This window comes from Tetrao urogallus (genome assembly GCF_951394365.1).
Source record: "Tetrao urogallus genome assembly, chromosome: 6".
In the NCBI taxonomy this organism is placed as follows: Eukaryota; Metazoa; Chordata; class Aves; order Galliformes; family Phasianidae; genus Tetrao; species Tetrao urogallus.
In genome coordinates this window covers 57,144,102-57,159,629 of record NC_136819.1, presented here as the reverse complement: position 1 = coordinate 57,159,629, position 15,528 = coordinate 57,144,102, and the positions used below count along the sequence as shown (strand labels likewise).

At 46.4% G+C, this 15,528-nt stretch overlaps 1 protein-coding gene across 1 annotated transcript in view; it reads left to right on the top strand.

Moving 5' to 3' along the window:
• The window catches only part of MDGA2 (MAM domain containing glycosylphosphatidylinositol anchor 2), a gene marked incomplete at both ends in the record, with an annotated part of 309,306 nt that overhangs the window by 116,576 nt on the left and 177,202 nt on the right, over positions 1–15,528 (top strand). The window contains one exon of the mRNA XM_079537937.1: positions 2,762–2,936. Within this exon, the coding sequence (XP_079394063.1) occupies positions 2,762–2,936 (175 nt within the window). The remainder of the gene's footprint in view (positions 1–2,761; positions 2,937–15,528) is intronic.

Sequence of the window (15,528 nt, the reverse complement as noted above, 5' to 3'; positions counted from 1 at the left end):
ATGCTGGTTGTGTGACAGCAGTGATGCTGGTTGTGTGACAGCAGTGATGCTGGTTGTGTGACAGCATTGATGCTGGTTGTGTGACAGCAGTGATGTTGGTTGTGTGACAGCAGTGATGCTGGTTGTGTGACAGCAGTGATGCTGGTTGTGTGACAGCAGTGATGTTGGTTGTGTGACAGCAGTGATGTTGGTTGTGTGACAGCAATGATGTTGGTTGTGTGACAGCAGTGATGCTGGTTGTGTGACAGCAGTGATGTTGGTTGTGTGACAGCAGTGATGCTGGTTGTGTGACAGCAGTGATGCTGGTTGTGTGACAGCAGTGATGTTGGTTGTGTGACAGCAGTGATGTTGGTTGTGTGACAGCAATGATGTTGGTTGTGTGACAGCAATGATGCTGGTTGTGTGACAGCAGTGATGTTGGTTGTGTGACAGCAGTGATGCCATGAAGGTCGTTGTGTTAAGCATTGAGGAGAGCTTGCATACCCAAGGATGGATTAAGAGGTAACCCCAACAGCTTGCAGTGAGTGAAGCCGTGGAGGACCTCGATGAAAAAAGCTGTTGAGGCTCAGACATCTGGCATTCTGGTGCCGGTTTCTTGATTAATGCATTCACATCGTGTCTCAGAATCACCATTCTTCTGAGTTCATTCAATAAATTACAGTGCAGTATTGATCAGAGTGTTTTCTTGTGTATGTTGAGTTAAAGCTAAGGTAAATAATGACCTGAAGTGAAATCAGACCACTGACATTGCTGAATATCTTTTAAGAGATGATCAACTACTCCTTTCATTCTTCAGGAGCCTCCACACACACTACAAAATTATTTACTTAGTTGAAATCATGCCTCTTGCCCCTGAAGCATATATATATATCTTCATGTTTAAAGCTGTCTGTGTCTGTTTACAGCCAGACACATTCTGTTTGAAACACTTCATAACAAGGAGAAGATTGGTACATCCAGATTAAGGCTCAGAGTTGGAAGGCATTTGCAATTATAAAAGGCAAAAGTGGCATCTTCCATAGAAATGCTACTGTAATTTTTGATATAAATTACATAGAATTATCTATAGAATTATCTATTAATTTGTAATTTTTGATATAAATTACATAGAATTATCTAGATGCTGTTAATACCTTCAACACATTATTTAGCTTACATGTTCTTTACTAGGAGAGGCTGTATTTCATCACTTGAAACACTTTGAGTGAGAGGAATAGGAAGAAGAGCAAAATCTTGCCATCACCTTTTTTCCATCTAAGAATCAAACACAACTGTTTTGATAGTTACGATTACACAGAGGGAAATAAAACGTACGAGAGTCTCAGTAAGGATCTTAAATACTATTTTGAGATCGTTTGTAAGCATTTGAAATATATATATGATGAAATTGTATTCTGCAGCATGTGAACGCTGTGTGTTCCAAAATTATCCTGCAGCACATTTATATGGATGATTTAAAAGCCCGAGAGCCAAGAGTTTATAATAGAAGTACAGACAGATTGAGGCTGGTAAATATAGCAGCACTAATAGTGTCTGAATGTTGTAGACGTGGAGTTTGGCATATTTGCTTTATTCCAAAGCAGCAAAACCATGCAAGAGTTATACAGGTCACCTGGCAAGAGGGCAAAGCCACTCAGCCTTATGATTTTAACAAGCCAGAAAGAGGTGAAAAATGTTATGAAATATTTCTTACTGTGATTTCAGCCTCCGAAGCCGCACCTGCACTTGTTTCAAGGGGAATAGAATTTATGTAAGCTGCAACCATCATGAATTTAGGGACGTGGTTAGTGGGTATGGTGGGGATGGGTTGATGGTTTGGCTTGATGATCTTAGAGATCTTTTCTAACCTTACTGATTCTGTGATTCAGTTGCTTTTCCTTATGACTGGTGACCCTGGCTTTTCTTCTATTCTAGCTTCCTAAAAGAAAGTTCCTTCTGCAGTGGTAGGGTGATGGTTGTCTGAGCCTCATAGGGCAAAGGAGGAGGAATAACTCAGCTCCAAGGACTTTCTCCTTGCTGGCTTGTTTGTTGGTTAACTTTACAAGTTACTGATGCCTAATTTTCATGGAGGACTTGCATTCCCATCGGGTATTAAATGCAAAAGCCTTTTGCAGTGACCGCTGGTCAGCCCACATTGCTGCTGGGAGCAATGGATTCCCACATCGGATGGTGGTGCAGTTTCTTCATGGCACATTTTGTCTCTTGCCACTTTCTGGAATGGTTGAGGTTTGCTTTATTCAGTGGGCTATATGGGTTTTATTGAGTCAGCACCATGGGAGCTTTGTTTCCTTGCTGGGCCCAAGACTCCTGACCCTGGCAGCTGTTGGGTGCTATGGGCAGTTTGATGACTTTGAAATTGAACGGTTCACTTCAGAAAGTCTGCACATTGGGAAAATAATTGCTAGTGTAAAATGCAAAAGGCATTTAAAAAAACAAAGAAGGAATAGGTGTTCATCATTTGCAGTTTCAGGCAAATGCTTAACACCAGATTTGGTGGTAGCTGTTCTGAAAGTACTTCCCAGCGTGCCCTCGCCTTTGATGAAAGCGATTTCAGAAAGAATGGTTTGCATTCACAGCACGTGCTCCCGGTGAGATGTCTGTGAACAGGGAGTTCTTCTGCAGCCATTTCAGCTCTGTGTCACCAGCAGGGGCTTGGAGTTATTCCCCACATCTCTGCCACGCTCCTGGCTCTCCAGCCGCCGGTGAGATCTCCAACCTGCAGCTTCAAGTAACGGTCTTTTTTTTTTTGATGCTTGCTCAGATCAGGTGGACCAAAACAGCGGGAAGTGCGTCTGACAGATTTCAAGACTCGAGCGTCTTCAATGAAACGCTGCGGATAGCCAACATCCAGCGCCACCAGGGAGGCCGCTACTACTGCAAGGCTGAGAACGGCCTGGGCTCACCGGCCATCAAGTCCATACGAGTGGACGTGTACTGTAAGTAATGGCGGGGAGGTTCTTCCTGCGCTCCCCTAGAGAGAAGGGGCTGATTTGCAGGGCTTCTTAACATACTGTCAACCCCACAGCCACCACGAAACCACGGGAGTTCAGGGCACGTTGTACAGCTTTGGGAGTAGTTATGCTCGGAAGTCCTGTGGCTGCTCTGGCTGAGGTCAGGTGGGGCTGCTCTTCTATGGACATATCTTAAAAACGATAATTAAAAACAAAAAAAAAAAGTTCACAATAAAAGTCCATCTCAGCCTGGTTTGTCAGCAGCATGCTTACGTAGTATGCAGCCCTTAATTTAGTGCGTTTTGACTGTTGTTCCTGTCAGAAGTGATGAAAGAGGAAATGCAGGTGATTTTGTCTTATTTTGCTTTAATTGCTGCTCAGATCGGTGGGTTTTTGATTTCGGTGGCAATCTCTTCACGTTCCCATGAAACTGTTTTAAAAGCTACCCTTGAAATGCTGGGCGGTGAAAGTGGTGAAAGTATGGAGATTGTGGTGCCGTTGGTCACCTGGGCTGGCAGGAAAAGAGGAGACAAATGAAAGCATGAAGGATGTATCCAATGTGCTTGCACAAAAGGGGATAAAACTGAAAAAAAATCCCTATCTGACTTGTAAGTACAGCAGGATCGGGTGAGGCAATGAAGCTCGTTTGTAATCGGGTAGTTTATCACTCTAGGTTTAATGACAAACTTTGTGTTTAACTCTATAAATTATGTGATTGGGTTCAGCTGAGATCGGAGTGCTGCACACAGCTGTTGTGCACACTTCAGGTTAAGGAGAACAGTCAAAAATCTCTTTGAAGTACTTCAAGGATGGAAAATCTTCGCAATACATATTTGGAGACTGTTCTGATGCAAGCAGTGTCATGCAAACAAGTGTGTTTACATGCACATAAATAGTTAAACTGAGCCCTTCAAAAAGAAGCCTGTCTTGTGACTTTATAAGCACTGAGCTTTTGTTTCCCCAAAAGTACCCTCTGTCTGTCAGTTGAACCTCAAGATATTTGCTACTTCAGGGACCCAAGAGCTGGGGATTTCTGTGCTTCCCTTATGGGATGGTGGAATTCCCTCCTGGGGGATTTTCTTGCCTCGCAGAAGATTTCAGGATGTTCCCAATGAGTGCACTTACCTTGATGATTTGCTTAACTAGCCATAACTTATAACCAGTGCCAAAATTCTACCTCCTTTATAAACAATAATTGAATTAGTAAGTAATTGCTCATTCATTTATTGAAGTCCAATGAGTAGACAACACTCAGTGCTTGCTGTGAGGTTGGCTTATTTAAGCGAGCCTTTCTGGATGGCACTGAGGCAAGTCTCTTTTGCCCTAGCACCCACTTGTTAGATTCTCCTTAATTGTTCATGTCAGGTGTGGCTGTGAAACTGCTGCTGGCAGGATGTGTTGTCTGGAGGTTGTGATGCTGTGTGGTCTGAGCAGGGAGAGTTATGAAAGGTTGCTTTGACGTGCTGTTTCTTTTTCAACTTGGAGAGTGAGTTCCTTCTGGCAGACAGCCTTTTCCTCCCATCGTGCTTTATTTAGCTATTTGCCCGTGTTCTTGAATTTGTTGTCTGGGATTCGTTACGGTTTTATTTTATTTACTTATTTATTTCACATCACATGCTGCTTCTCAATACACCTCTAATACAGATGTATTTCTGGAACGTGACAAACTTCAGGTTCCAGCTGTGATTAAATCGCAGGTGATTGCCCATCATAGGCAGGCAGATATTTCACTGGGTATTGTCATCTGTTATTGGTCAAATACGTGTGGGCAGACTGGTGTGCAAAGCTCGATACCAGTGCAGATTGGATCTAGCTGTGAACAAGATAGGAGAGAAAAGACTGTGCCCCACAGAGGTCAGGCAGGTTGAAGCTCATAGGACACAGAAGCACTGCAATAAAAAATGTTTTTAATTTTGTGATGAAGCCCCCAAATCGGTTTAAGTAAACAATTAGAATATATATATTTCTGAAAAAAAAATGCATCATTGAAATATTACCATAGAATCATAGAATGGCCTGGGTTGAAAAGGACCACAATGCTCAACCAGTTTCAACCCCCCTGCTATGCACAGGGTCACCAAACAGCAGACCAGGCTGCCCAGAGCCACATCCAGCCTGGATATATTACTTGAGAAGCATCTTGGCTTAGTAAAGCTGAAGCAGGAAAATGATATTAGCATTGTGTTCCACATTGGTTTTGGATCCAAGAACACTTTTGAAGAGCTGATTTAAGTCTTCAGCCTCAAATGTAAAGTTTGAAATGGCACTGTGTTTGCATAGCCTGAAAAAAAGAAAAAAAAATCCAACACAGAAAATCTTTGCCTCCTCATTCATTTCCATTACCATCTTGCTGGCTGGATGAGAGATGTTAACATCAACACTTGGAAGGAAAATAGCACTCTCTGATAATTTCCTGTTCTTCATTTTCCACTTAGCTGTGGTGTTTGGCAGCACTTGGAACCTTGATCGGTGCTGCTGCAGGAGCTGGTTGTGGAAGGGGTGGCAAAGCCTGGCCTGGGTCTGTGTGTATTGAGTGGAGGGTCGCTTGATTTTTTGGACTCCTTGCAAATGCTTTGCTGTTTGTGCCATCAGAATTCTGCCAGGTGCTGCACACAGATCTGCAAATGCCAGGTGGTTTATCCATTAGGAGAGCCTCTTATCTGATCCGTTTCCCGTGATCTCAGATGGCTCTGACCAAATCTGAGCACTGGGGCAGCTGTGCATGGATGGAACTGCAGGTGGAGAGCGTGGCCGTGGGAGACCTCATTGCCCTAAAGGGAGTGCATAACCATGGGGAGAACAGCTTTCTTCAAGGGCAGGTGGTGATAAACAGGGGAGGATGGCTTTAAACTAAAAAAGGGGGAGATTTAGGTTAGAATTTAGAAGGAAATCCTTTAGTTGGTTTTGCCATCATTCTGATTTACTGCTTTTAAATAACTCTCTAGCTATTGCTCTGAATTAAATGCTGCTTGAGGACACACTGTTTTTTTTGCCAAGTAGTTAAAAACAAGAAACAAAACCCCCAGACATTTGCTATCTACATTCGCAGGTAAGGAACACAGCTAAGGAGTTGAAATAAACATGTGCAATCATTCAGAAAGTGGCCAGGGGTAAAAGCTGGACCAAAGGGAAACAGCTGCTCTGTGGAGGATGAGGAGCTGATGCTGTTTATGGCCTGGCAGGTAACTGAGTGCCCCTATGGGTTAGTTTATTTGGTTCACATTTGACATGCTGGCTAGATTACTGAATCTTGGAGCTCCAGGAAAATCTCTCGGTTGCAGCATTGCCATCAAGGTGCACTTGGTTGTCATGCTGCTTTTAGTGATGTACGGAGGAGAGGAGGGAATTCTCCGGGCGCTTCTGCAAGTGGTGATGTTGGAACTGTACCTACATGATTTACAGCTATCAAGGATAACATTAAACAAGGCCATGACCCCTTTCTTTAACATATACAGATCTAAGTCAAACCTTCAGAAATATCTGTCCTGTTTGGTCTGGTGTCAGAATGCTTGGATATTTAACAGTGGATGAAATACAATGGTGATCCGGTGCTGCCAAAGTTCTTGTTTCATTTGTGGCTGTCCTTGGAAAGGGAGAGGAGTCGGGGTCTGGTCCTGGGCAGAAACAAAGCATCCTTTGAACACTTTGACAGGACAAGGGGGAATGGTTTTAAAGTGAGACAGGGGAGCTTTAAGTTGGATATGAGGAGGAAGTTTTTCAGCCAGAGGGTGGTGAGGCACTGGCACAGGTTGCCCAAGGAGGCTGTGGATGCCCCATCCCTGCAGGCATTCAAGGCCAGGCTGGATGTGGCTCTGGGCAGCCTGGGCTGCTGGTTGGCGACCTGCACACAGCAGGGGGTTGGAGCTGGATGAGCACTGTGCTCCTTTCCAACCCAGGCCATGCTGTGATTCTCAGCCCCTCACCTCCCTAGGTTTCTTTGCTCGCTTTTTCTATGAAGATGGCTGTGCTGTCTTTGGTTGAAGATCCCCTTCTCTCACCTCAGGATGAAACAAGGGCACTCGGTCCCCTCTGCATCCCACCCTCGGGGGGAGGTTGCCTTCTGTTCAGCCACCAGGAGGAGAACTGCCACATGCATCCGAGCTGTGCTCACCCTGCTGTTGAACTCTCTCTTCTTCCTCTGGAAGCATCCCTTTAAAGTACATCATATCTTTCTGCTTTGAAGAAAAAGCTTTTGTACTTGTCTCCTAGGAAATATTTTGCTTGAGTTTTGGAGGGCACTTTCCCCTTTCCTAAGGAGGGAAGCTTACTGTATAAATTAAGTCGTTTGGTTTAAAGAAGCAGACGGCTGTAAGGGCTTGTTCCTGAAGGACAATTTACCAAACTTCCAACAAACAAACAAAAAAGTGCTAATTGTTTCATTGAAAATAACTTTTTAATCCCCTTTGCATCATGGATCCTTATGGATGCCAGGCCAGGCTACACAGTGAAACAAATCAGAGTGAATTTTTTACTGGTGAAAACATTTCTGAAATGAATTTGAAGTCAGGATGAAAAACACTTTTCAGACAGATTTAGAGCACAGATAGGTTAAGATTACATTGTGTGGTATCTAAGAACTATTCCTTGTGCAGCTTGTTGGGAAAGTTGTGTAATTCTAGGATTAAGAAGCTGAGCTGAGGCTTTAGGGGGAACAACCCTTTCTTTTGTTCAGAGATCCTCATAAATCTTGGCTTGCAGCTCTATTTCCAGAGCCCGCCCCTTTACACAAGATTAGTTAGATCCACCTTAGGGTATTCTGTTTACATGAAGCATTCCGTTAACTTCACCCATCATCATCTGACTCTGTGTGCGTTGGGTTTTGGTGCAGCCTGGTGCAGTTTGCCCTGTAGTGGAAGCTGCCCTGCACTGATCCCAGCCCTCTGTGCAACGTCAGTGCAGAGACAGAATGGAGCAGCTTGTGAAGCTTTGACCTGCTCCTAAGTATGTGTTTATGCCTATGTTTATGCTCAGTGTGCTTAAAATATATGGGAGTACCATCTCAGGGGTTTGCCCAGCTCATCCCCTTCCAGGTTTTAATCTCTCATGTCACACTTCTATGGTTTACTCAGATGCTGTGTGCTTCCCTGATGGTTCTTGGGGTGCTTTAGCTGTCCATCGTCTCCATTGCTCTGAGGGAGTTTTTATGGTAAACAGCAGCCCTAGGGACCATAACCTGGAAATTGAAGGCTGTTGTCAGCAAGGCCTGAGGATGCCTAGGGTTATCTCCTAATCCTCTGATGCCAATGGGAAAGGGATGAAAGCAAGACCTGGCTTTGGACCCAACTCCAGACCCATGTTGGATGCCCTTCTTAAAAGGGATTTTAGTCTGAAAAGTGCTCTTTGCAGAGGTGACCTCAGCAGTAGTTGTGTCTCAGAGCAGTGATCTGCCTGGCAGAGCACCTCCAACAGCTGTTTCTGTCCTCATGGCTCCGTGCTCAGCAGTGGAACCTCTGTGCTCTGAGATGCGGGATTGCCTGAAACGTGCTTGGTGTTGACAGATTATTTCAACAAACAGAGAGCATCACAGCTTTCCTGACTTGGGGATGACACAGGATGCTGCTGATAAGATGTGTCAAATGGCAAAGATATCAAACTGCTAATCTTCAGCCTTCGAGTGTGGCTGCTAGTGGCATGTGCAATCACGAATCTGCCAGAGAAGTGTTGTTCAGAGGCAGCACTGGGTCTGCAATTCAGAGATCCTGCTGCTGATTTCCATCTCAGCAAGGGAGAAGGTGTGGAAGGGAAATACTGAGCATTGTGCAAGGAAATACAGTTACAGTGCTCTTTGTATGAATGTTTATGAATGTTAATGGCAGTCACAGAATCCTAGAATGGCCTGGGTTGCAAAGGAGCACAGTGCTCATCCAGCTCCAACCCCTGCTGTGTGCAGGTCGCCAACCAGCAGCCCAGGCTGCCCAGAGCCACATCCAGCCTGGCCTTGAATGCCTGCAGGGATGGGGCATCCACAGCCTCCTTGGGCAACCTGTGCCAGTGCCTCACCACCCTCTGGCTGAAAAACTTCCTCCTCATATCCAACCTAAACCTCCCCTGTCTCACTTTAAAACCATTCCCCCTTGTCCTCCTCTGGACTCGCTCCAAGAGCTCCACGTCCTTCCTGTACTGGGGGCTCCAGACCTGGATGCAGTACTGCAGATGGGGCCTCACAAGAGCTGAGTAGAGGCGGACAGTCACCTCCCTGTCCCTGCTGGCCATTCACTTGGTCCCCATGTGCAGCAGTCCAAGCTCACCCCTATGGTTAGAATGCAGAATCAAATGTGATCAATCATATTTAGATTCCAAAAGTTTTACTGTTGGGCCACTGTAAACATGCAGTGTGTCATGCTCCAGCAGGACACTGCCATAGTGTTACAGATGTGCTACTGGGAAGGCATTGCTTTGCTTTGTCTCTTCCTTAATGGCACGTAGAAAGGCACACATGAGCCTCTATGATCTGCTTACGTAGGGCAGAATAGACATTGAAGTCCAGTTTATTCTTGTGAGGTTGTCTGCAGTGTCGGGGGGTCAGAGGAGTGGGTGTGATGAAGGTAACCAAGATGATGGAGGTCACGAGGAACTAAGGAAGATGTGGGGCTGAGAGCAGGGAAGATGTTGAGCTGGCACTGCCATTGCCCCTTGGTGTGCTGTCCTCCTCTCCCTTCCCAGATCACCACCCTGAGAAGGCAGAGGAACTGTATTTAAATTAGATGAGACGAGGAGGAGGCGATGCTTTCTGCCAGAGTGCTATTTTTGCTCTGGATGAGATAATGATGTGCTCTTGTTGAATTATAAGGAGGCTGTCCTGTGATTCCCTCTTGCTGCGCCAGTGGTGTGTGTCTTAAGTCCACTTGGCACCAGGAAGGAGAGAACCTGGGGAAACAGATGTGGAAAGATATTCAGCAGTGAGCTCTCTGACAGTAATTCTGCTGAAGCTGAGAGTGCATCAGTTTGCAGGGAGGATTTGTTGTGAAGGACAGTCTGTGGCATACAGCATCATCCGTGGTAAAAGTGAAGATAGTGCTTTCTGGTGAGTCTTGATGTCCTTAGATAATTGCCATGTTTGTCTTTCAGCGTCACACATTCTCCACTTTCCATTGCATGAACTTGTTAAAAAGGTTGCTTTCAAAACCTTGAGCCTCTCTGCTTTCTCCATCCTGGATAAACTCCAGATTTTAGATAACAGCCACTGTCAGCACCAGTTCTTTGGCTTCACGTGTCATTGTTGCTGCTAGAATGCTTTAAATTTCCATTCAGAAGGTGGTGAGGCACTGGCACAGGTTGCCCAAGGAGGCTGTGGATGCCCCATCCCTGCAGGCATTCAAGGCCAGGCTGGATGTGGCTCTGGGCAGCCTGGGCTGCTGGTTGGCGACCTGCACACAGCAGGGGGTTGGAGCTGGATGAGCACTGTGCTCCTTTGCAACCCAGGCCACTCTGTGATTCTTTGAAATGTGCAGAATTGTGCTTGTAATGCACAGCAAACTCCCAAAGGCCAGAGATCATGTCTCCTGCAAAATAACAGTCATGCGTGCAACTCTCAAAGACTTTGTAAAGCATGTGCAGTTGTCTCGGGAGTTTTGAGAGCTTTAAAATGTGGCTGCTGTGTCCTGTGAGTGGCTGTGATTAGGTTGTCAGGCCTATCGTGGGTGCTAGCAGAGAGAGATCACCCTGCCAGCCAAAGTCCTGTCCAGCTGCAGGGCTGTGCCCGTGCTCCAGGATCTATAGGTTCCCAACTAGTTTTCATTTGGGACTCTTCTGGAAGAGCTGTTACTGGCCATGGATGTGGTTCAGCTGTGAAGATGTTCCCTGTGTGCTTGGTGCTACCATGGGCAGATTGATCTCATGCACGCTTCAGGGCTCTGTGCTCCCTGTGCTGGATTAGTGCAAGCAGCTGGCTGCAGCTGTGCATGCACACCTGGGGCTCCTGTCAGGGTTTGCAACCACAAAATCAGAACTGTAGGAATTAGGAGGGATCTCTGGAGATGTGGTCCAGCCTCCTGCTAAAGCAATTCCCTGAGCAGCTGCACACAACACGTGCAGGAATATTTGGATCTCTCCAGGGATGAGATTCCCCCACCTCTCTGGGTTCAGTGCCAAGGCTCTGCCACCTTCACAGCACAGAAGTTCTTCTTCATGTCCACGCAGAACTCTCTGGGCTCCAGTCTGTATCCCGTGCCCCTTGTCCCGGTGCTGTGCACCACTGAACAGAGCCCAGCCCCAGCCGCTTGACTCCACTCCTTTTGGATATTTGTAAGCACTGAGCACTGCTCAGATCCCCTCAGCCTTCTGTTCTCCAGCTGCACAGCCATGGGGCTCTCAGCCTGTCCCCATTGGGAGCTGCTCCAGGCCACTGCCATCTCCACACCCTCCTTGGGCTCTCTGCAGCAGTTCCCCATCTGCCTGGAGCTGAGGAGCCCCATGTTAGGCACAGCACTCCAGATGTGCCTCCCTGGGGCAGAGCAGAGGGGAGGAGCACCTCCCTGCACTGCTGGCCGTGCTCTCTGCAGTGCCCTTCAGGATTCCATTGGCCTTCTTGACCACCAGGGCACACTGCTGGCCACCAGAACACCCAGATCCTTCTCTGCAGAGCTCTTTTCCAGCACCTCAGCCCCAACCTGTACTGATGCCTGCAGTTATTCCTCCCCAGGTGCAGGACTGTGCACTTGTCCTTGATAAACCCCATCGGGTTCCTCTCTGCTCAGCTCTCAGCCTGCTCAGGGGGAAGTTACCAGCTTGGGCTTGGGTTGCACCTTGGCCCCACGCAGCTGTGAAGCACCTTTCCTGTACTCTTCTCTGCAAATGTTTATATCAGACTCCTTGCCATGGCAATTTGAATTAAATACAGGGAATGAAAATATACTTCAACTGCTTCATTAGTTTCTGTGTCACCTCTCTGGCTTGTGTTTGCTTTGTTCTGGCTGCGATGAATGATACGTTCCTATTGCAACGACACTTTTAATGTCCATCTCTGTTATCTAGCAATATTCACTGTTATCTTATTTGATCTTCCTTTCCGGCCTTTCGTTTATTAGAAGCCTAAATCCTCACGTACATGACAGGATGAAAGACCAGAACTAACCAGTGCAAGTTTTAAAAGAAAATAAAAAGTGGAAAATTAATATAAACCAAAAGTATAAGTAGCAGCATATCAAGAAAGCAGATGTATTAATCTTTCATCACTTCTTTTTTTATGGTACAATAAAGAAGACACTTTGAGACGAGATATTGTACAGACCTCTGCTCTGGGACTTACCTTGAAACAAATGGAGGTGGGGTAGAGTTCTTTTCACTGTCATCACTTTGGCCACTACGTGTGCCTGTATTTTCCCCTTGGAGAACCGTCCTGTCCCTCTCAATTTGGCAGATGAGATGAGATCCTCCCAAAAGATGGCTGGAGCATGGAGCAGAGTGATGGGGTCATCATCCCTGCAGCTGTCCGAGAACTGTTTAGATGTGGGACTGAAGGACGTGGTTTAGTGGGGAAATACTGATGGGAGGTGGGCAGTGGGACTGGATGATCTTGGAGGTCTTTTCCAACCTTGGTGATTCTGTGATCCTGTGGTTTAAAAAGGTTAAGCAAAACACAGCACAGTGTGCATGGACAGTATTGACCACCGTGGTCCACGACAGCAGCACGGAAGGACATAACTGTGTATTGTGGCAAGGCAGCTGTGCCATAAAATATTAATGCAAATGTGAGCACTTACAGTAACTTCAATACCTTTTTGCACCCCCAGCTGTCACACTATTCAGACTGCATTAAATAGCTTTGCAGTGGCTGTTCAATGTTATCAGTGCCTCACTAGCTTCCGTGCATTTTCATTTTCTTACTGTGAAAAGCTTTGTGCGAGCAAAAGAAAAGAAAAAAGCCTGATGTTGTTCACGCTGATGAAAGGTTGTATTTAATGCTTGTAAAACGCCGACAAAACACTGGCACGTTCAGAATTGAGCTACAATGATAACATGTTTTGCACGCTTCACAGTTCTGCAGGATTCCTGGTACATGGTACACTTTGATCAAACTTTTCCTGGTGAGCATCCCTAGGTGATCATTATGGTCCTTCTCAACCCAGGCCATTCTATGATTCTGTGGGTTAATTCGGCTCAGGAAGGTGCCCCGGGGAGCTGCTGCGGCTGGAGCAGCTTCAACTGCACCACATGGTAGAAGAGGAGTGAGCCTTGGATTCTCCTTTGCAAAGACAATGCTGTTTCAAGCCTTGTTGTTTTGGAATACCTCTGGTAGGCTGCAGGGAAGGGAAGTGCTGGTTGGCTTTTTATTTGGCTGCCCAACAGCTGGCTGCTGTCCTGGCACTGTGAATTTGGGGGTGTCTGAGTGGGGTCCCAGAGAGGAAATGAAGGAGATGTTTGTCCTGTGAATCATAGAATGGCCTGGGTTGCAAAGGAGCACAGTGCTCATCCAGTTCCAACCCCCTGCTATGTGCAGGGTCGCCAACCAGCAGCCCAGGCTGCCCAGAGCCACATCCAGCCTGGCCTTGGATGCCTTTCACCCCTCCTGAGTTGCTGCTTGTTTTCTACAAGTGCTTTCCTTCGGGGCCTTGATAGAAAGCTGTAAGAAGACCTGGTTATCCAGAATGAGGCATCATTCAGGTTAGTCTGCATGTTGCATTTTGCAACGTTTGCATATCTTATCTTTCCTATTTCAAATAGGCAGTTGAAAACAAAGGCTTCAAATGCTGTAGGTTGAAATGGAGATTTCTCATTGGATGCTAACGTGGATGCTGCCTGGATGCTTCCCAGGGCTGGAATTTGTTGTGAACACCTCACGCTGGCACAGCAGGCTTGTGCAGTTTGTACACACTGCTTGCATTTGATGTCTCATTGCCCCCTTCTGCTCTTTCTGATCTCACCGAGGCCAGTGTGTCTGTGTGCTGCTCTGCAGGAAAGACAGAGCTTATTAGCAGGGTTGGAGAGAAAATGGGCACAGGAGGAGAGGAGCCTTGCCCCATTTTCTGAGCTGGGACAGTGGATGAATAATACAGCTCAAGAACAGAGGCATCCATCAGTCTCCTGCTTGCTGCCCTTGCCTGGTTTATAAGAGCAAGGGAATCAAAGGAGCAGGAGCTGGGAGTCAGAAGCAGCAGCAATGTGGCAGTCAGTGTCTGCATCCCATGTCAATAAAAGAAGACAGAGTTTTTGTGGGTGTTGAGGCAATGCAGAGCAAGCAAGAGCAGTGCTCGCATCTGCTGCACTTGGCTGCACCTGGGGGATGAGCTGCATTTTTGCAGGCTGAGGGCTGAGTTTTGCACAGCCGAATTTCCCTCTTCCCTTGTTTGAAAAGCATCCTAAATGCTGCTGCTATTTTAAGGCTTGGCAGCCTGCTGATGGCTGACCTGAAGTGATGTTGGTTTGCTTAATAGCTCGGGATTTTTATGCAGTAGGTGTTGGGACTGCAGAGTCCCTAATAGCATATTTTAGAGTTTCTGATGGATTTTTAAATAGCCTTCCAGCATTAAGGCAGGCGTTCCTGTAATCTGCATTTTGCAGTAACACAGGAGCCTGGTTACCTCCTGATCTGCAGGATATCTACTCATGCCTCTTCCTTTTCACTCTCCCCTGTTTTCTGCCTTCATTACTCCATTGAGCTCCACTGCAGCCTGCACTGACAGTGACCCCTGTCAAAGTAACTGGTTTTAGAAGAAACATCTTTAATTAACCCTCTCCTGGACATAAAGTGGAGTGAGGCTAGGGAGCAGCTGTATGTAAGAATATGTCCCAGGTTTTAAGTACTTTGTCGTTTACCTACAGGATACAGGGGGCATGCTTTTTCTTCTCTAACTATTTTCAGTTTCCACAGTCAAGTATTGGGTTGGTTATTGCAGTACAATGGGTAGAAAATTCTGTTCCATGTGAATTTCCAGAGAAAAAAAAAAAAGCATTTAGATTCCTTTTGTTAGAAGTGTCCACATTGCATTTACCTGAGATTGTGCCATACTCTGCTGCATGCCCTAATGCTATAGATGGGAAGTGGGAGCGACCCAGGACTTCTAATGGGAAATAGGTTCATGGGTAGAAAGAGCATTTGTCCGAATTTAATGTGCTCTGTTTTATCTCACTCCATTGTGCCGGAGGCACTTCTCATTAAACTGCTAGTAATTAGGAAAAAGCTGAAGCTTTGCATAACAGCCAGTCTCAAACGGCCTCTCATTGCCTCTTGTGGTGGCCTGGATACTGCCTCCCACCCTTGCAGTACTGTCTTTCTCTGAGTTTCCACACTGTAAAGCCATCTTTTGCCTTTTTTTTTTTGCTAGGCTGTAGGTGCATTGATGGGGCTGTGACTGTGCCACGCTGTTCCATGAAGCAGCAGTGTTGCAGGAGGTGGGGTGACATCCCTGCTGCGGGGGGGGAAGCAAGGAGGAACCTGTGGGAAAGGGCAGAGGAGTGATGGGGGAGCAGGAAAGGTTTCTGATGCAGCTGTGAAATAATTCATGAGGATTGCTCAGAGTGAAGGAGAGAAGAATGAGGAGCAGGGCAAGCGCATTTAGTCTTCAGATGGGCATCTAAGAAAGGGGAGGTTTTTTCCTAAAAGCTGGGGATTGGACTGGCAGTGATGGGCTTAAATTGC